This window comes from Harmonia axyridis, chromosome 6 (genome assembly GCF_914767665.1).
Source record: "Harmonia axyridis chromosome 6, icHarAxyr1.1, whole genome shotgun sequence".
NCBI classification, from domain to species: domain Eukaryota; kingdom Metazoa; phylum Arthropoda; class Insecta; order Coleoptera; family Coccinellidae; genus Harmonia; species Harmonia axyridis.
Genome location: NC_059506.1, coordinates 38,180,096 through 38,201,758, shown reverse-complemented (window position 1 = coordinate 38,201,758; position 21,663 = coordinate 38,180,096). Strand labels below are relative to the sequence as shown.

Sequence of the window (21,663 nt, the reverse complement as noted above, 5' to 3'; positions counted from 1 at the left end):
GAGATTTCTGTGATTCTGCTCGGCACGAATTAGGTTAGGCAATGATTAGCGAGCTCGACGTGCACGTTCCACTTTTCATTGGCATAATGGGCTGCTGTCAACGAACAAGAAAATAGGTACGGCTTTTATGTAGATTATAAGAACTCTATTTGAATGGCACATAGTTAGAGGGTTCAATGTTATGATAATACTGTCTATTAGTGATGACATCACACACCGCCATTTCAGTTCTCCTGTCAATGTTCGGAATCCAAACAAACAAATTGTCGTTCAAATTAGTACGTTGTCGTTGAAAAAATTGGCTTATTTTGATAAATAAGATTATTTAAGGAAAGATTTTACTATTTATTGATAGACAGAAGGAATGAGATTAATGGCAGTAAGTTCGAACTTGAAGTTCAACTAATAAACATGGCTTTTTACAAAATCTGGGGAATGATACAGGATTCAAACTTACTTGTATTAACCTCGTTCCTTCTGTCTATAAATTAATACTGAAATCGTTCCTCAAATACTCTTATTTATGAAAATAAGCCAATTCCTTCAACGACATCGTACTAATTTGAATGACAATATATTTGTTTGGATTCCGAACACTGACAGGAGAACCAAAAATGGCGGTGTGTGACGTCACACTAATAGAACGTATGACTACTACGAATAGACCATAGAATCTAATTCGAAAATTCCCCTCCGATTTCTGAAAGACTGATCAAATCTTTGTTCAACTAATACTACATTCTACTTAACAATTGTCAAATTTATTTGGTTTTCTGAAATGTTGTACAGTCTTAAATTAACGAATCTTTGTTATCTTAAGCTTTCAACGTGAAAAGAACAATTAAAATGCGTTTGAGAAACCCAAAATGACGCTTTTCGTACAATTCACGAGTAATATTTGACCACTGTGTTAACTGGCAAAATGTTCAAATAAAAGGAGTTAACCTTACTTTCAGCAACCCAAATGACGCTTGACCATAGAAATGACAGCTGTTAAGTTGATTTTTTTTGATTGGCCTTTCAGAAACCGGCCGTGCGTCTTCAAATAATGTTTTCGAATTATTGTTATTAAATTTTTACTACGAATGAATGAAAGTGAAAGTTCACACTCAACCTCAAACGATTTATTCGAAGTAATCCTATAATAACGATGCTCTCGAACTCATGAATATTAAGATAAGTATATCCTATTTGAAGGAAGTGAATCTTTTACATAACGAGATTGCAGCTAGAGCTCTGTTCGTATCATCACTTGTGTAATACACATTTTTTCCTAACCTCAGCGTCTTCGTATAATTCCTATCGTTTCTTCAATTTGAAACTCGTAATTTAGAAAATGATACTTCTTATAATCATTTCCGTTCGTTATGTAACACTAAACGTCCACTTCTGTGCTTAGGTTGCCGAATAATTTCGGTAGAAGAATGATAAATTGGATCTCAAGTTTGTGCATTCGCGTGATTACACATATGTAATTTGAAACTCGCCAGGCGTCTTATGGACATGAACTTATAAGTAGGGAGGGTTATCTCGATTTTAGCAGCTGTTATTCCAAACGAAGAAGAAGAACTACCGCAATTGTAATCGATGGTTGAATCGCAAACGGTAAAATTTCAAATTTTCCAGTCGACAATCGATTAAATTCCAGAATATAGGTTAATTCCAATTTGACAGACATTATATTAGCTGCTGATCGAATAACTTGATGAAAATTGGCAGAAAATGAATATTGTATAAACCATTATATAGATTCGATCAATAATGCGGAATTTATGATGATTACATGATCATATCAATTGTGCCAACGAAACAAAAGCTTAATTTTTGGCAAGACAACGTCTACTGGTTCCACTAGTTATAAACATATAACGATTGTAATAATGGTGTTAAATAACAAAAAGCAGACAATACTCATTGTTGCTAGATTGCTTGAATAACATCATCCTTCTTTTGTTGGTCATGAAGCCAATTATAATGAATTTCCGTCTTTATCAACAAACTATAAAGTGCTCAATGAAGACTACTCATCATTAATCGCTGAAAGAACACCATAAATCTGTGTCGACGCAACCACAGTGTCGGCAATTTCTCTGATAGCATCCTCAATACCAACCCTGCCATTATTGTCATTATCATATATACGTATATACATTTTTTTGTAATTTTCGATGAGTAATGTATATACGACAATGTAATCGACGTAGCCTTGCAACGCACAGTTCATAAAGGAAACTAACCTACCGGCCACTGTATTTTTACAGACGAAACACAATGTGTGGCTCAGTTTCATCGCCTTTAATTATTTCATGGAAAATGAGACTCGCGTCAAGGACGAGCCACAGAAGGGAATCGACACGTTCCGCGTATACTCTGTGAATAGCAGCGTTATCATCAACGTGACACAGACAAGAGCGCCGAATCTCACCAAGCTCAGAGACACGGTATCACGGATCCATAGAAGTGCAACGACCTTGATCGGACGATCCACAGAGATTCCAGCTAATTAGTTGGAAATCATAGAGTACCCAGAAGGAAATGAAAGTCCACGCTTTTGAGAAGAAGCCACTCCACGTTTAAGGCGATTAGATGCCGTGAGGGTAAAATCTCTTCAACGAGAAGAAGTACGTAGGTACCTACTATCGACCGATCTGGGGTCAGCGTGAAAACGCGCACTTTCTTTTGTTTTCGCGGGGCGATGCATGATTATGCGGAATTATCGAACGATCATAGAGCGTTCGTTTCGTCACGACTTTCGATTTCTATGGACGTAACCGTCGTAACCGCGGAATTTCTATGTGAACTTTGAACTCGCGCCTCTTTCAAGTGTAACCAAGTCTGGGTTTATGATTGCGCATCGTGTAGGAAAAGACCTTCTCTCTTGGGATTTTTTTTTCGCTTCCGAGACTGCCGCTGGAAGTGAACTTTATGTGAACTTCATCCGAGGCGGGGTTTTCGGAGAAATGAGTCTCTGAAAATGTGATGTGCATACTTATTAGTCCTCTACCTAAGCTTTTTAAGAAAAGCGCAATATTCGACTAATGGTTATGTCGCCTAAAGGTCATATTCCCTCTTCCTTTCCACAAATAGTGAAAGTTCAATTAGAAACTGAAGGGTGTTTTTTTTTTTCGAGGTATATAACTTTAAGTTGGCATTACTGTTCAAGATGGCGACCGATTTAACAGCTGTCAAGTGATTTATTCTCAGTTTGGTTTGGCAATTCATCATGAATAGACTCACACCTGAACAACGCTTGCAAATAGTGCAATTTTATTTCGAAAATAACGGTTCTTACCGGAATACGTATCGTGCACTACGTCCATTTTATTTTGTTTAGCGATGAAGCGCACTTCTGGTTGAATGGCTACGTCAGCAAACAAAACTGCGGCATTTGGAATGAAGCTAATCCTCAAGTGTATGTCGAAACACCGTTACATCCAGAGAAACTGACTGTTTGGTGCGCTTTATGGGCTGGTGGAATCATTGGTCCGTACTTCTTCAAAAACGATGATGGTCAGAACGCTACAGTCAATAGTGATCGGTATAGAGCCATGATTACTAACTTTGTCATTCCTGAATTGAACAACCATAATGTCCAGGAGCTGTGGTTCCAACAAGACGGAGCAACATGTCACACATCTCGTGCCAGAATCGATTTATTGAAAGACACGTTTGGTGACCGCCTAATTTCACGTTTTGGACCTGTGAATTGGCCTTCAAGATCTTGTGATTTAACACCGCTAAACTACTTTCTGTGGGGCTATGTAAAGTCATTGGTCTATGCGGATAAGCCACAAACCCTTGACCATTTGGAAGACAACATTGCCGATATACGGCCACAAATGTTGTAAAAAGTCATCGAAAATTGGACGTCCAGATTGGACTACATCCGAGCCAGCCGTGGCGGTCATATGCCAGAAATCATATTTAAAATGTAATGCCCCAAGATTATCTTGCGGATAAATAAAATTCATGTCAATCGAATAATCCATCGTTGTTTTATTGCAATTTAAAGTTCTATAGCTCTAAAAAAACACCCTTTACAAAATGCTAACTCAACGTTTAATTCCCTTCTCTCAACACGATGTTGGAAAGAGAATTTTATCTACTTTCTTCATTTAACTAATAGGATTTCATTTCTACAACATCTGACGTATCGTAGCCAATACAGCTTTATTTTTATAGCTATTTTTATAACAGTGATTTTCGCCCGACACACCACTCAAAGTGAGTTATTCAGCGAAGACGTATACGGTGTGTTTTTCTCCAGAGATCGATCGACAGACTTGAAGAAACCATTATTCCAGTCCTGGACCGTAAATCACTATTCGAAATAACACGCCATCAATCGAAGCGCTGCTCGAGATGATAGATAATGCAAATCTAATGGTCGGCGAAGTGAAAAAAAAAATGAAATCATTCCGCTCCACTGGCTGTTCCATCATTACATCTGTCCGTTCGCACTTTCGATATCCTCGAAGATAGGTTAGAAGAAGACACCAACCATCGCGACCGGTTGGATCTCTCTAGAAGCTGAATAGGAGGCTGTTAACCGCTAGAGGGGCCATTCATGGTTCTGTCTGCGGGTCACTATGCCCCTATGACGTCGCCACAACATGCAATGACACGAAAATGCTCGATAATTGTAAGTTATCAGCTTTTAAGTGTACGGTATAGAATTAAGCCTGTTTGCTTTTCGAACAGGTGGCTATGAATTATGCATCTCCGCGAACACAGAGAGAACAAGTCTTCTCACACCGTGGGCATAGAATTACGTCCATCCCGCCTCGGGCTCACGAGAAAATTACGGCCCGATGATGGGGTTCATAGACGGGACCACAGACCGCGTTCGAACTGGCTTTCGTCGCGAAAAATACTGGTTCATAGAAGGGCGTTTCTTTTTCTTATTTTAAGTGTCGCGGCGAGTCGTCGAACGATTGAGTGATTCTTGTTGCTCGATTAATTACTCGAAAAATCTGGTTGGATTTCATCAATTATTATCGAGCCGTCCGCATTTCTACTGGACATCTGTCAATCATCTGCGGTCGAAGTGAAAGATAAATCAATTTTAATCTAGCTTTATTAGGAACTGAGAGAAATCTGTGGATGTGAAACGTCTCCTTAGGGTTCCGTAACCGATTCCGTGTTGGTCTGTATATTAGAATTATTTCTTTGCTCCTACTGTATAAATAAAATTTGGAAGTAAGAAGTACAGTTTTGTTCGAAATTAGTGCAGTATTACTCTCTACATTCGCCCAAATAACATCGATATTAAATTGGATTTTCTTAATAATTGAAAAAAACATCTATGCAATCGAAATGAATTTTCAAAATGGCTTGCAACTAATACTATTTTGTAGATTAAGAAGAAACTATACCTTGTGTGTCCTACAGTTATACTTATTCCATCAAAATCGCTCAGAAAGAAAAAAGAAAATACTCACATTCATGATTTTTGAAGTCTTGCATTTAAGGCTAATGGTCCATCGAAGACTAAAGTTAGGAATGACTTCCGGGAGATCCCTTAGTGACCCAACCCCAAAAGGGGTCAAACCATGCTCTAAGACCCTTCCATCAATTCCTTCCCTTCAACCTTTCGATCATCCTGTCTTTGAACTCCAGGCTTTAAAAACCATTCTCTAAGACCTTCCAGTCTGATCTTATCTTCGACCTTTTGGTTATCCTCTCTTCAAACACCAAGCCCTAAAAAGAAAATAATAATGCTAGTTTATTCTGAGAAAGTAACACCATAATACAAAACAGTTCGAAAAGAAAAATCCCTGCAGAACCAGAATTTGGGATGAAAATCTCACCTTATTGCCAAGTGGGCTGCCTTGGCAATACCAAATTACGTTTGGTTTAGGATTGACCCTCACCAAGAGAAGATTCTCTGGGTGACGTGTTTAAGAAAATATAAGACTTCGAAGGGCTCCGCCTATCTGGTAAGAATCAATATTCTCTTTGCTCGTTGGCAGGCAAAACTTATTATTTGTGTGGCACAAAATGCCGTATTTTTTAAAATAAAAGTCATCCACAAAAATAATTTCCAATTCAGGCCATAAAAAATCATAAATCATAACTCGGTAACGCAATTCATCCACCGTTATAGTTGCACTTTAGTTTTCGTCAACACTACGGCCTACAGAAGCAATATTTTCCGTTGTTCTTGAGCGACGCACACGTTTTCGACTCTTCACATCACCAAATAGTCCCAACATCTCAAAGGTTTCCACCAGTTCTACTATTGTCACGTGCTTCACGACTACCCAAAAGTGCTTTAGTTTTGAGAACTGCAAATTTTTCACCATTTTTTCGTTGTTGAAGCATGTATAGTTCCATTTTTAGTACCTATTGTCGTAGTTTTTAGTTGACAAATGACAAAAGATGGCAGCTTCAAAAATGACAGCTGTTCAGATAGCGAGATAATCAAAATGAATCCTCTCCTTGGAAAACTTTTTATCTTCGTCTATGCATCGAAGACAATCTCTCTCTCTCTTTCTCTATCTCTCTGTAGCGTAATTGAATTCCCGTAATTAATCTAACCGAACGCGCCTATTGTATCGAACACATTGAATCAAATCCAATTTAACACGTAATCTCGCGTCGGGCTTTCATCTCCTTCATTAAAATCATCGATTCAATAAAGGTGGCTGCGTTTCGAGCGTACCGCAAACCACGGTATTATTCGATTAGAAATCGAAAGTCGTGGGAGAAGAACCGACGTTATTTTCTGTGGCCGCGTCACCATTGAGTTGCATACTTAATGATATAAGGAGGAAGAAAGCTGATTTGACAGTCCCAGAAGTGCATTGTTTACTTGATTAGCGCCAGATACCGGGGATCGCCTCTGTGATCCATCTCGAGACGTAATTGACTTTCGTTTTTTCTGTGTCCACAATAGAATTTGATCACGCTCGATGATCAACGAAAACTGAACGAATTCTTTATGAGGTTAAACGTCAATTGAACTGAGCCTAACTTTCGGTAGCGGTTTAGGTGGTTCTAGTACAAACACAATAAATCAAAATTACTCTATAAGTGACATTGCTGTCACGCGAGGCGTAAGACGGAGCATAGAACGGGCCAATTAAGGATGACGTAAGCGTCCCGTTTTCGCTTCAAACTAAAGCCAATTCTACCCGGATAGGAAGTACGATCATAGAAAAACATAATTCGCACTTTATTACCCATAAATTTCGATAAATCCTATTATAACCATTCGAATGGACTAGGAACTATAAGGAACGTCTAATTTATGGGCGTTTCGTCGATTAAAATCGACGTTTGGTTAAACGATTAGAAACATTACGGGGTCTGCACGAAGCGTAAGGTTGAAACGGATGAAATTAAGTGTTTGAACGAGTTGAGATCGCCCTAGAAAGTTGCGGGGTCAAAGGATATGAAAATCGTTTCTCTCGGCGATTTCTAGACATGAAAAACTTATACGATTCGTGTAAACAAGAGTTTTCACTTGTTTCAACGCGTTTCTTCGCTTTCAGACACGCAAGCAGAAGAAAAGTCGTCGATATGTCATTCGAGTTGACCTAACCCATAGAGTAATAAACATAGATACGCAATTTTTACATGTCCCCAACATGGTTAGGTTACGTTGTCGGATTGTGATATATTTTCAAATCCACAATTTTACTATATCGTTATGAATGTATATTATATTGAATTAAAAATATTTATTTGAGTGATTCCCGATTGAATATGCGAATTTGAATATTTGAAATCCGATATTTTTCCTAATTATCGAATTTATAATAAGCAGAATATTTATTATTTTCTGTATCTACCTGCTGAAATCCAAGGTTTGGCAACTTTTGCTCTCCAAGTGTCATCGGTTGTTTCACGTCGTTTGGCGCGCTTTAAGTTCGTTTTCTGAATTTCTGATATATTTAGGTATTTATTTCAATATGTTTTGGGTTGATATGAAACGTTGATTCACTATGGGACATAAGCAGTGCGTTCTTTGTGGAGAAACTCGCGAATTGAGTGAAATATCGTATCACTGATATGTTTTCATTTCCGCGCGCTTCATGTCAAATTTGGTAGTTCATGTTGGGGACGAAACTTGCTTACTGAAAATGACATATGCTCCCTCTTTCTATGTTTATCACTCTGAGACCTAACCTAACCCTATTTTCGCTTCTTCACAGTAAGACTTTTTCTTATACATATAGAAATTCAAGAAATCGACCTTGTGTCGCGAGCGCAACAGCTTTCTAACGATTTTTTGCTCGAATTAGACGTTGTGAAATCGGAAAATTCGTGTCAATCGTCCGATTGCAGAATACAGTCTTTAATTTCTAACTTTTACGCGGCGTGATCATTTGCGAATGTCTCATTCGAGATGATTCCTCGAGATTGCCTCAGATTTCCTTCAATTAAGCAGCTAATTGACGGTGACACAAGAGCTCAGATTACTTCCAAAAAAAAACGGTCATTCACGATTTACAACCTCGAAATTTCAAATTATAAAAGACCGTATAATTAACTCATTCAGTACGTTCAGTTTTTAAGCATGCTCTAGTAATCTCTCGAATATCGATTAATTAATTGATTAAATTAACTGAGATCGAAGAATAATCCCAGACAACACTAGAATAATTGGTGATTAAGTTGAATTTTTCCAATAGGTCTGAAAACCTGTAAAAATTTCGAGGCAATATGTTAATTAACGGTATAAAAATTGTTGTCGCATTCATTGACATCCTCGTAGATTAGACTTCCAAGAATGCATGCTATTTCAGAAGAATACATGTTATTGAATATCGAGTTGAATATACAAAAAAACAGTCTAAAAACTAGTCCTATTTTCACGTGATGTCGAGCAAACTGGATTTGCATTTTCGTTGCTTTGAGTTTGGTGGTTTGGTTTCGTTATTTTCCTCAATAAAATATGCTAGTTATTTTGAGAGTTTGAATGGATACATTTCTCTATAGAAACATCATTGAAAACTATGGACATTGAATTGTAATCTTAAACAGATTGCTATAGTAAAATACTAATTGACAATAATAAATTATTTTTTGCATCGAAAAGAAAAGGATTGAATGGAAACATTTGCTTTCTCATACGACACTCGATTGTTTACATATTCAAATGACGTCACTAACGTAATGCTGGGTGAAATTGCTTCTGTATATTTTACTTTCTTTTCAGATGCGAATATCCACTCTTCACGGTCTCAATAAACATCAATTTGCAAGAATAACTTCATTCAAGCAAAAATCGGTTGCTATACTGCATTTTCGTAATATCCTACTAATTTTTTTTTAGGAAAACCTTGCCGAAACTCATCAGACATCGTTCTAGTCTTATCAATGAGTACTCGGTTAGTCACTAGTGAAGAGTCAATATTGGCCAACAGACCTTGTAACAGATTCTGTTCTCCTTTGATTATTTCAAAATGTATCAAACGGAAACTATTTCAGGCTCGAATAGTTTACCTACGTTCTTTGCATAATTGATGCATGTTAACCTGAACAATGGATCCATACACTCTGCTGTATAGCGGTATAAAGTAGGCTTTAAGCGCTAATTGAGTGCTAATTTTTTTTGCACGATCGGTGTCCTCCTTTTGACAGTTTATACGTCAAGTACTGCGACTACACCATAGAGTAATTAACATAGATAGAGAGGGTATACGCAATTTTTACATGTCCCCAACATGGTTAGGTTATGTTGTCGGATTGTGATATATTTTCAAATCCACAATTTTACTATATCGTTATGAATGTATATTATATTGAATGAAATATATTTATTTAAGTGATTCCCGATTAAATATACAAATTTGAATATTTGGAATCCGATATTTTTCCTAATTGTCGAATTTATAATAAGCAGAATATTTATTATTTCCTGTATCTACCTGCTGAAATCCAGGGTTTGGCAACTTTTGCTCTCCTAGTGTCATCGGTTGTTTCACGTCATTTGGCGCGCTTGAAGTTTGTTTTCTGAATTTCTGAAGTATTTAAGCATTAGTTTCAATATATTTTGAGTTAATATGAAACGTTGATTCACTATGGGACATAAGAAGTGCGTTCTTTGTGGAGAAACTCGCGAATTGAGTGAAATATCGTATCACTGATATGTTTTCATGTCTGCGCGCTTCATATCAAATTTAATAGCTAATGTTGGGGACAAAACTTGCTTGCTGAAAATGACATATGCTCCCTCTATCTATGTTTGTTGCTCTGAGGGTGGCTCTATACAAAGAATTGACGAATCAACGAAATCATCACTTTAATCTTGAAGTTTTTCAAGAGTAAGCTCCACACCAGTGTTTTAGACATCTTAATAAAACCTAATATTTTAGTGACTGATTTGAATGAGTTGAAATTACGTGCGTTTATAAAGAATGAGACATTCCTGCAAAATTTCGTGTTAATGACGTAGTTAGAACCATAGAAAATTCCAAGTAGATTACCAAATAAAATGAGTAAAGCCATGTTGTGAAGTTAAGAACTTTTGAGAGATCATTATTCAATCGTTCATGTTGGGGACAAAATTTGCTTACTGAAAAAGACATATGCTCCCTCTATCTATGTTTATTACTCTGAGGTATCACTTCATATTGATTATTATTTTGAAATATTCAGTGGTAAAAAAAGAACAATAAACCAAAGTGTAAATTCGCATTGTTTTCCATTCATATCACTGTAAATCTCTCTATTTCGATTCCCATGTTCACCACAATAGATGCAGCTGACAGCGGGTGTATAATTACAAAACTGTTCAATACATATACCAATATCTCCTCCATCATCAGACAACAAAATAATTGCAGGAAATGCTCGCGTTTCTGTACAAGAAGATTAATACGCATCTACGGTACGAGTAACCCGCTTTTCGACCTTTTTAATCGTCTTCAGGCTTCGATAGCGGACCGGCTAACAGCAGGAGGAGAGACCGTGGGAATCCAATCAGTAAGCCACTTTATAGCTCTGATTTTTTTTCGGTGTAAGTTGGGCTCTAGTATTAATTATAAAGACGTTCTGTTCGGACTCTAGTTTCTTGTTCCTAGACGGTCACTTCCTGTTGTTTCGGGCAGATTCGGATTCTATAGACAGTTTGGAAAAGTTTAAGTGAACCGGTTTACTCGATCCAAAAAAAAATTCTCCCAAAGGCGTTTATCTTTTAAGATCTTTTAGGGATTCTATCCTTGATTTTTAACCGTTTCTCGAATCAAAAGGATCAATGCGTATTTTTTTCTAACGTTATATCAAAAACTGACTCATAGATAATTTACCTTGAAAAAAAATTTTTTTTTCACGAAAAATTTAAAATTCTAGCTCGTTCTACCACTTCGCTCATCAATTTTGTATCGTTGTTCACGAGAATGCTGTCAATTGTAAGATCAATATATTATTCCAGATGTTATCGCGCTCAAACTATGATTTTCGAAAATTTTTTAATAATTTTCTAAAAATTTTTATTTCTCGGTAAATCAAGATACGTACTTGAAATTATTCTATATTATAGATTAACTACTAAATTATAAAAAAACTTTTATATTTGAGGGGTCTATGACCTATTGTTTCGGAGCTATAACTTTTCTTGTATAGGTCCAATTTTTACCGATTTTTCATCAACTTTCGATTCGAAAATTTCGACTACCACAAGAGATACGGAAAAACGTCAAACAGCCTTATATTCTACGGTTCGGAATTTTCTTATTTTCGAACCATAGACAGAAAAATTTTTCGTGAATTTTCCATACCCTGAAAATGTTTTATCATTTTCGCCAGGATGTCATATCCTAGTGGGTCAAGATACAAATTTAAAATTTCAGTATGTGATATATCAACTCTTAATCTACGAAAAACATTTATATTCGAGGGGTCTATGAGCTCTAGTTTCGGAGATATAACGTTTCTTGAAGAGGTACAATTTTCACCAATTTTATTCACATTTGTTTTCGACATTTTCAAAACTACGAAAGCTAGAAAAAATACCAAACGTCGTTTGAAAACGCGATCTGGAATCAGCAAAATTTTGAACTCGCATTGCAAAGACCGAAAAGGTATTGGAAAATGCCGAGAGAATTGAATGCAAGATATGAAGATCCAGTAATTCTATGTTTTCGCACGCTCAGCACATAGCCTACCATACCTGGTAATTTTGAAATTCATATAGGACTATCTACGATACCAAAAGTAAACTCATACCAAATTCCATCAAAATCGAATAAGAAATGTAGAAGTTAAGGCTAATACAAGAATTTGCTGAAGCACAGGTAGACGGTACGAAAACTTTTAGAAAAGGAAACTCCCAGATCAGAAACATAAAAATGTGATAACGATGCTTTTTCCACCTTCGACATAGTCGGATGCAATACAACAATATGCTATCTGTCGCCCTTTTATAACAAACCATACAACATTATCCACCCACGAACTGAACCATGTGGAACACCTTTCTCTAACAACCCCCTTCTTCTCTTTACAGAGGGAACCGTCGAGGTATCCAGAGACAACAAATTCCTGAGCACCATAAGAGGCGGTAAGGTCCTCGGCGAGCTAGCCATCTTGTACAACTGTCAAAGAACCGCCACCATCAAGGCAGCCAGCGACTGTAAGCTATGGGCAATCGAACGACAATGCTTCCAGACGATTATGATGAGGACAGGACTCATCAGACAGGCGGAATACACCGACTTCTTGAAGAGCGTGCCCATCTTCAAGAACCTACCGGAAGACACACTGATCAAGATCTCGGATGTACTGGAAGAGACGTTCTACGCCCAAGGTGACTACATTGTGAGGCAGGGGGCGCGTGGTGACACCTTCTTCATCATCAGTAAGGGGAAGGTTAAGGTCACCATGAAGACCGGCAACGACGTCGAGGAGAAATACATCAGGACCTTGGAGAAGGGAGACTTCTTCGGGGAGAAAGCCTTGCAAGGGTAAGTTACGCAGGTGGCACTACTGAACCTTCAACTTCTTGCATAGCACCTCCAAGGGTATTTTACTAGGCTCTTTTTCAACTATGCTAACCCAAACTCTCTTTCAAACGCCTCAAATACTGCAATTTTTTACCTCCCTTGCCTAGTGGGATATTCCACAATGTTCTTTCTCCTTTCCATTGCTAAACAAAACTCTCCTTCAATCATTCAATTAAACTATGTAAGTAGACCAAATAAATGATGAGATTCTGATGTTATAGGGATGATTTACGGACTGCCAACATTATAGCATGCTCTGAAGGTGGATGCTCATGTTTGGTCATCGATAAGGAAACCTTCAACCAGCTCATTTCTGACTTGGACGAGATCAAGACCAAATACAAGGATGAAGAAGGGTTGGAGAGGCTTAGGTAAGTTGTAAGAAGTAACACTTCTTTGATTTACCTCTTTATGAAATGTACTAACTACTATTTTGTACGCCGCATGCTCACTCTCGTGAAGTGATGACGTAAGTATCTCGTTTTATACTCAATTCTTAAAAAGTTTAACTTATTTAATAACTTCTTCAAGGAAATGTAATTAGGGAAAGACCAAGAACAGAACCTTGAAGAAGCCTATTATATTATTTTTCTTGACTACATCAAGCATAATAGTAATATTTGTTGGATAATTCGACTCCAAATCAATGTTCTAGCAGCAGATTAATTTTTTTTTCCTGAAATTCCAGGATCAACGAGGAGTTCGCGAACATCAGGCTGACCGACCTCAAGATCCTGACAACGCTGGGCGTCGGTGGGTTCGGACGCGTCGAACTGGTGCAAATTACCAGCGACCCTGGCAGATCGTTTGCCTTGAAACAGATGAAAAAGGCGCAGATCGTTGAGACGCGCCAACAGCAGCACATCATGTCCGAGAAGGAAATAATGGGAGAGGCAAACTGCCAGTTCATCGTCAAACTGTTCAAAACGTTCAAGGATCGCAAGTACCTGTACATGTTGATGGAAAGCTGTCTCGGAGGCGAGCTGTGGACCGTCCTCAGGGACAGGGGACATTTTGACGATGCCACCACCAGGTTCTACACCGCCTGCGTGGTCGAGGCTTTCGACTACCTCCACTCCAGGAACATCATCTACCGGGACCTTAAGCCGGAGAATCTGCTGCTAGACGAGCAGGGCTACATCAAGCTGGTCGACTTTGGTTTCGCGAAACGCCTGCAGACCGGCAGGAAGACGTGGACCTTCTGCGGCACTCCAGAGTACGTGGCTCCTGAGGTTATACTCAACAAAGGTTGGTATCGCTTTGGTTACTCTACCCAGATTAGATCAGGTCAAATGGCTAGAGAGCCTTCGCCCATTGTGAAACCCTCTTTTTTACTTTGCTTCATCATCATTTTGGCAAACTGGCTTGCCCAGAAGTCTGACCAGCTGTAAACACTTGCACAGTATGTGCAGCTTTTTCCATGTCCTATTCACAGAATGCAAATTCCTTATGTCCTCCAGCCGCTACTATACTTCAATTCTACAATGTCTTATGATATTATAACACTCCCAAGTTACCAAGGCAACTGTAGACTTCTTCTCCACCTCTATAACCTCCAGAGGGTATCCCACAAGACTCCTTCTCGAACCTCAAATTCTTCTCCTTTGCCAACCCCAACCCAGACTCTCTCACAATTACAACCAGTACCTTACCTCGAGTGGTGTCCCACAAGGTCCCTTCTAGAAGCACTATATCTTCTCTGTCGCTAATCCAAACGGTCTTTTTGCAGGTCACGATATCAGCGCCGACTATTGGTCGCTAGGTGTATTGATGTTCGAGCTCCTCACCGGCACTCCGCCCTTCACTGGGTCTGATCCGATGAAGACGTACAATATCATCCTGAAAGGTATAGACGCCATCGAGTTCCCAAGGAACATCACCAGGAACGCAATGGCCTTGATAAAGAAGCTGTGCAGGGACAACCCGGCAGAGCGACTTGGTTATCAGAAGGGAGGCATCAGCGAAATACAAAAGCACAAGTGAGTGAAATACACTGCTGTTTCACTTGTTACTATTCCACTTTTGCACATTTTATTAATTCTAAAACTCTGTTATTATTTTCCAGGTGGTTCGACGGTTTCAACTGGGAAGGCCTAACGGAAAGAACACTAACGCCACCAATCCTGCCAAACGTCAATTCGGTAATCGACACATCGAACTTTGATGAGTATCCGCAAGATGGCGACGCACCTCCGCCCGATGACGTGAGCGGTTGGGACGCCGATTTTTGAAAGGATAACGTCCAAATTCTGATATTAAAAGAAGGCTGTGCCATTTAGCCTTGCGCGATGGTGGTCCAGGAGAAGAAGGAAAGAAACGCTCTGTCTTATTTCCCATCGGAATGTGAACATTTTCTACTGTATCGTCCTATATAAGTGATCAATATTTCGTCGATTTTTTTTTTAAAGTTGCAATTTTTTTCGTTTATTTTTTTATCGCATATAGTCCTTGGTGCCATTAATGTTTCAAACTTCTGAGTAGTTGAATTTTAATATTTTTATGTCTCTAGGTTTTTTTTTTAAACGAATGTATATATATTTGTGATTATTGTTATTTGAGGAGGTTAAAAAGTTACCCAAATGGAGAACTAATGGCAATATACTTTTATTAGGAATTCTGTGAATACTTTATGTTGTACATTGAATATTTTAAGTGATTAATAAAATTTATTGAATTAAATGGTTTTTTTATTACGATCTCTGATGGTCCTTTATTTTTTTTTTGATAATTTTCTTTTATTTATTGAATAATATTAATTTGAGTAAGAGTTAACTCAAACCAGACAGCACTATGCAAAGCAAAAGCTACGGTGATCTAATTTTTAGAGGACTTTCCCTATTGAGGACTTTACATACGGCCTCACTCAGTAAGGCTCAATTAATCTTCAATTTTAAATTCTATGATATCCATAGACGGTTTGGCTATGTGGACAATCAGAGAAATTATTTATTATTCTGTCACATATTTTACGAATTGACGGATTGTGTATAATTTTTCCTCAACTTTATACCTTTTTGTCGATTTATAATGGTTTATATTGAAATAGACAAAAGGCTGAGTAAGGTGAAGAGGAACATCTGCAGTAAGGTACATCCGAAAGATGAGAAAGAGCTAAAACGCCTCATTCGGCAGAGAAAGAAGTGAGTTCACAGATTTGTAGATAGAAATCTTATTACCGACCGTTTTTTTCAAGATACGTAGCCAAAGAAATGGTAAGAGACATCAGAAATATCAGAGAATACGAAACAGACAAACTGCACAAAGTGCAAGACAGGTTGATTCTAAAGAGGGCAGAAGCCGATGGCTTACGTACTAGTTTAGTGGATCAGTGGGGTTCTTTAAGGAGGGACGAAGAGGATTTTCGATGCGCCTTCATACAGTTCCACGAGGTATAACTCTTCATGAAACTCCGTTTGTAATAAACCATCCTTGTTAAGTTGCTCAATTTATTTTTTTTAATAAAGTACGCAGTGCACAACAGAGAGAAGATAGAAAGGGAACAAATAAAAATAACAGCCCTGGAACAAGAAATAGAAGCGAAAGACATAGTTATTAAGGAAATCAAAGAAAATATAGATTATTTACAAAACGCTCGCACTCGAATGAAGCAAGAAATGGATAAACACATAATTTACGAGGTAATTCTAAATTCTCCGAAACATATAGCCAATCAACAACTCTACCTTCACAGAATTTCATGATGCAATGCGCCGAATGTACTAAGGACAAGAATGTAAGCGATATACTGGTCAGATACGCCCTTTTGTTGGATTCGAGGGATCAAATGGAACATGTTGCTAAAAAAAGACATGGCTCTATGACCGAGTACTCGAAAGTTTACGTAAGATTCTTTGAAAAATCATTTATTTAGGTTATGCCTCTCATTTTTTTTCTTCAATTACGTGACTGACTTTCAGACTAAATGGAGATGTTCTAATAGACAAATGCATGAAAAGGTCGTTGAAATTTCCGATAAAAAAAAATTTCACTTTTCCTTTACTGCTAAAATTAAAACCCTATATCTAAAAATAGAGAAAATTGTATGGAACCATCAACGACACAAACAAGATACCTACCCATACCCAATTCAAATTCAATCAAAATCCAATAAGAACTTCCGAAGTTGAGTCTGGTACAACAGTTTGCGGACATACAGACGGACCTACAATACCAAAATTGTCCAAGATGGATCTAAATATATAGGGTGTTCCAAAATTGGAGGTATAGAGAGAATATGGAGGTTTGAGAAATTCCTTGGTTAATTTCAAGATATAAAAGTACCATAAACATGGACCCACAAGTTTTCGAGATGCAAAGTGTTTCTTGTAGTCCCACTCTTTCGTGATTATTATAGGTACCAGTTTATCGAATCATTCTTAATCTTCGCTATAGATTGGGTAAATAAGTACCAAAACTAATAGTTAATTTATTCATCACATCTTACTAACTAGATCTTTATAATAATTTGGATTTTCCTGAGGAGTAGGTACTGAAGAATTGTTTGAAATTGTTTTCTCTAAATCTATAGCATACGACAAAACTACAAGAAACCAAAAAGTAGGACAACAAGTGGTCCAGCAAAAAAAAGTTCTGAAGGAAAGAAGCGAGTACTGTTTCAGAAAAATATCACCCTGTAAATTTGCATTTAAAATTAGGTTATCACATGATGAAAACCTAAAATTAGAATATCTATGCCAAATTTAAGTTGAATATCTTTTGAAGGGAAGGTTTTTTCTTAAAATGATCCGAGGAATCTGTCATTCAGGAACATCCTATATTTCGCTAGCGAAAATGGAAAATCTGAGACAAAAAAGTTATCACAAAGCTTTCTTTCCGTTCAGTTAACAAGGAATAACTATCATCATTTCTGTAAACATCGATCATCGATCGAAACTATCAGCTTGAACCTCAAAAATCGACAACTTTCATTTAAAAATTCATCTATCTGTTGAAACTTTCAATATTATGCTCTATTATTGATACTTAGTCCCATTCAAACTGCTAACTTGCATCCCTCAGGCCACGATAATCGAAAAATGGAGGACCACCTTGTTGAAGTTCAACGAGAAACTGACAGAGCAATCGAAAAAGTACGAGGAGTCGAAACGCCAAGTCACCTTCTGGGAGAGGACCATCCTCGACATAGAGCTGAACGCCCAGAGGCTCTGGATGGAGATGGAAGTGACACGAGACGCCCTGGACCACGTGGTGTGGTAAGTTCCTACGGAGCGCCTCCAAGACGTACCAAGGCCTACCTAACCTTCTTCCAGCCTCCTACTGATACGCCTCAAGACCATAATGGCCCCAGAGTTCTTCACCAAAGATACCACGCTAGTCCACATACTCAGCACCACGGAGGGCAAGATCCTCTACATGAACAAGATGCTGGGGGACCTGTTGAAGGTCAAGGAGGAGTTCATGGAGATCTACGAGATGGAGACGCGTGCTCGTAGGGTCCACGTGGCCAAAGAACCTCTACCTCCTCTTATACTCAACCTACCGCAGCCGTCCAAGGAGGAGATAGAGCCGAAGACGCAGAAAAAAGTGTCCGCCATGAAGTTCCCCAAGGTCAGTCATGGCACGGCCGAGATTTTGCAGAATCTGGAGATGAAGATGAAGCTGTGAGCGGAGTTTTTTGGTCCCGAGATGTTATCGTTGAATTTTGTTTTTTTCGGCAGGGGTCCCGTGATCGACAGGTTCAAGCTCAGGGGGAAACAACCCCCTCCCACCAAGCACGACGAAACGTCCCTGAAGAGCACCGAAACCACCTCCACAGCGGGAACTGAAGAATATAGGGACCCCAGGGCTAGGGCCATGACCTCCTGGTTCATCACCAAGGAAGCGATAAAGCAGCTCGCGCAGGAACAGACAATAGTGCCTGACACTTTTGACTCCACCCTGATGTCTAAGGCGACCCAAAGGTGAATAAATACACGGTGTTCGAATATCGATTAGACATTTCCGGAGATTCGAGAAAATCTCAAATAACTCGGAAATTATTGAATTTATGAGCATGCGCATTTTATCATCACTTTTCTAATCAGACGTAGTCATTAAAAAACAGTGTTTCAATTCGAAGGAGAAAAGATGATCGAATTTTTTTTCACAAATTTCTCAATGTGTGTATATAAAATAATAATTTCAAGATTCGTTTAAAATTTCGTGTGCTGCTTTCGTGATTATTTAGAGATGGCTACAGATTTTGGCTTGAGAAAAGAAAAATATTGTGTCCTAGCGTTTTATTATCGCGGTTCTGTCGAGAAAGTACCAGTAATATACAGGTTGATTCACCGAGATGGCCTATCAGACGTTTATGGAAATTTAGTCATGATCTTGAGCTGAAAATTTGCATACAGAGGTTTGAGACAATGATCTTTCTCCCTGAAATATTTTCAGATCTCTACAACTTCCGGTTATACCGGAAACAGATTACTACTTCCTTATTTCAAAAAGCACACCCAGTATATTATTGCATCATTAGATAGCTTTTTTGATGACAATTTCGGCAATATGCCATACCTTGGGTTAAAACTCAACGGTTCATGAGTTAATGGGATTCTTATGAAAAAAATTGTGGCGATGAGGACAGAAAAATCTTTTTTCGGCAACCGTCCGGGAAGTGCTCACTTCTCGGACGCTTCTTCTCTGAAAAAGTAGCATTTCCCGGCCTAGTCCAGAAAGTACGTACTTCCCGGACTAGGCCGGAAAAGAATCATAGAATCCATAGCATCCGAGATAACGGCTGAAAGTTCATATGAAATTAGTTGTCAAAAATTTGCATGTTTTTTTATCGCAATCGCAATAAAATATGGAAAGCAGCAGTGATAGTATTATTCTACTTGGTTGCCGAAAAAATATTGTACGCAACACGCCCGAAAATGGTTTTTTTGGACTCGCTTACGCTCGTCCTGGAATTTTGTCTATTCGTCCAAAAAAACCATATTTTCCGGACTTGTTACGTAAATTACTATTCTTTATTATAAAGAAAAAATTCAAATGCATCAAATGGGCTCAATTTTTCAGTCGATCAGTACCTTGGGCAAGAAGATCGGGCTACCCTCAAGTAACCTATTCTTGTGTAGAGATAACGACTGATCCTTCTTGTAATTTGGTAGATGAGAAGAGGACGAGAATGCGTGATAGAATTATCGAAAGAAACTTTGATAGATTGGAAAAATTCACTTCCAATAAAATGGACACCGACAGTTCAGTTATGAAAAGTAGGTAGCATTTGTTTTTTCTCGGAATCATAAAAATGTTCCTGTGATTCGGCGGATACGGGAGATCATAGAAATGACTCCCGGAAGAGGGAGATCAAAGAGTTATATAAAATATATGGAGCACTCAGATCATAGACAAACTATAATCTTATAGAAATATAGTTTATCTATGACCTAAACTGCGATTCGTGGTGAGAATCAGTTGATTTTCTACAAAATCCTTCATTCTTAGCACGAATATCGTTAAACTAATGATTTTTCACAGTTAACAAAGAAACAGGAAAACTGGTATTGCCAAAATTGAAATTCAAGCGGAAATATCATGGTGAAAGAAAATCATTGGGGATTTTACTACCGAAAATCGAACCAGGGCATCAGCGGAAGTTAAAGAAAAAAAAGGAGGAAGACTCGATGAAATCAGGGCATTCTTCTAAATCTGGCAAAAGTAAGAAAGAAGGAAAAATAGCTTTGGAAGGTGTAAAGAAATTAATGGAAAAACCAACTATCGCAGGTTACTTCACCTACGGCAATCTTGCTTAAAAGTTTTTTATCTTATTTTTTTTAAGTATGTTTAAGTTTTCTGTTAAGTGTTTACTATGGATCTACCCTACCTATATGTTACTATACCTAAAATGTACTACTTTTTAATTTATATACCTATTAAAAATAATGTCGATTAAGCATCCATTTGGTTTTAATCACTTCAATTTTTGACAATCCAGATTCCAGAAAAATAATCGCTTTCTAGAAACTGTTTACAAGTGACCTTTTGACCTTGATACTATTTCGATGTTTTAGAAAAGCAAATTATAGAAATTACGACAGAAATAATAATGATGATAACATTATTTTTGATACTTATTCGTAAAAAAATACGACGCATATTTTAATTCACAAAAATATCCTAGGTTTTATGAAATATAAAATTCACTTAACTCAAGTACATTTCTTCAGAAAAGGCTTGATTCCAATGTAAAATTTCAAAATTCTTCCTTTATAATTTGTTTTCCAAAATTAATTCTGATGTTACCGCTTTGAGCACATATAAAATTAATTATTCAATCAATCTATTTCTCATTTAACATTCGTTTAGTGTTTAATTCTTGATAATTAGGAAATAGGATTCATAGAATACAACAAGTAGGACAAATTCTATGTATTGATGATATTGCAAATTTTCTAATTGAAATAGTTTTATTCTATTAAAAATTTTCAGCCCTTTGTAGTTATCCCTAAATACAATAAGATACCTCTCAAAGGAAACATTTTTAGTTCTAAAAAACTAAAATTTAGCAATCCTACTTAAAAATACAGTCTAGAATAGTCGGCTGCTTTACCGTTTCATTGCAAAGTTAGTATGGGAGAAAACTCACCTAGATTGTGAGCTGCATCTTTCCTTCAGGTCGCACTTCAAACCAACAATAATTGGATCATTAAATAATTAAGATGTTGACCAAAATTATCGGAAAATCAGTATTCAACAATATGGA

At 37.7% G+C, this 21,663-nt stretch overlaps 2 protein-coding genes across 5 annotated transcripts in view; both read left to right on the top strand.

The window, feature by feature from the left end:
• LOC123681900 (cGMP-dependent protein kinase, isozyme 2 forms cD4/T1/T3A/T3B) overlaps positions 1–15,632 on the top strand; it is a 132,056-nt gene extending 116,424 nt beyond the window's left edge. For all 4 annotated transcript variants that reach the window (XM_045620252.1, XM_045620253.1, XM_045620251.1 and 1 more), the window contains 5 exons: positions 12,458–12,914; positions 13,175–13,324; positions 13,642–14,201; positions 14,683–14,932; positions 15,019–15,632. In XM_045620252.1, coding sequence (XP_045476208.1) covers positions 12,458–12,914; positions 13,175–13,324; positions 13,642–14,201; positions 14,683–14,932; positions 15,019–15,184 — 1,583 coding nt within the window. In that variant the 3' untranslated portion in view covers positions 15,185–15,632. The remainder of the gene's footprint in view (positions 1–12,457; positions 12,915–13,174; positions 13,325–13,641; positions 14,202–14,682; positions 14,933–15,018) is intronic.
• Positions 15,633–15,906: 274 nt separating this feature from the next.
• On the top strand, positions 15,907–20,856 carry LOC123681897. Its single transcript, XM_045620249.1, has 9 exons — positions 15,907–16,093; positions 16,147–16,342; positions 16,418–16,591; positions 16,645–16,794; positions 17,973–18,166; positions 18,224–18,574; positions 18,632–18,874; positions 19,977–20,173; positions 20,439–20,856. The coding sequence occupies exons 1-9, from the start codon at positions 15,981–15,983 to the stop codon at positions 20,711–20,713; spliced, it is 1,893 nt and encodes a 630-aa protein (XP_045476205.1). The 5' UTR covers positions 15,907–15,980; the 3' UTR covers positions 20,714–20,856.
• The last annotated feature ends 807 nt before the right edge of the window (positions 20,857–21,663 follow it).

Excerpts from the sequence above, each read along its gene's own strand:
- LOC123681897 (XM_045620249.1), top strand. The coding sequence starts at position 15,981 with ATGGTTTATATTGAAATAGACAAAAGGCTGAGTAAGGTGAAGAGGAAC. Across the intron at positions 16,094-16,146 it reads CTCATTCGGCAGAGAAAGAA|ATACGTAGCCAAAGAAATGG; the intron begins GTGAGTTCACAG and ends GTTTTTTTCAAG. Across the intron at positions 18,575-18,631 it reads CTGGAGATGAAGATGAAGCT|GGGTCCCGTGATCGACAGGT; the intron begins GTGAGCGGAGTT and ends TTTTTTCGGCAG.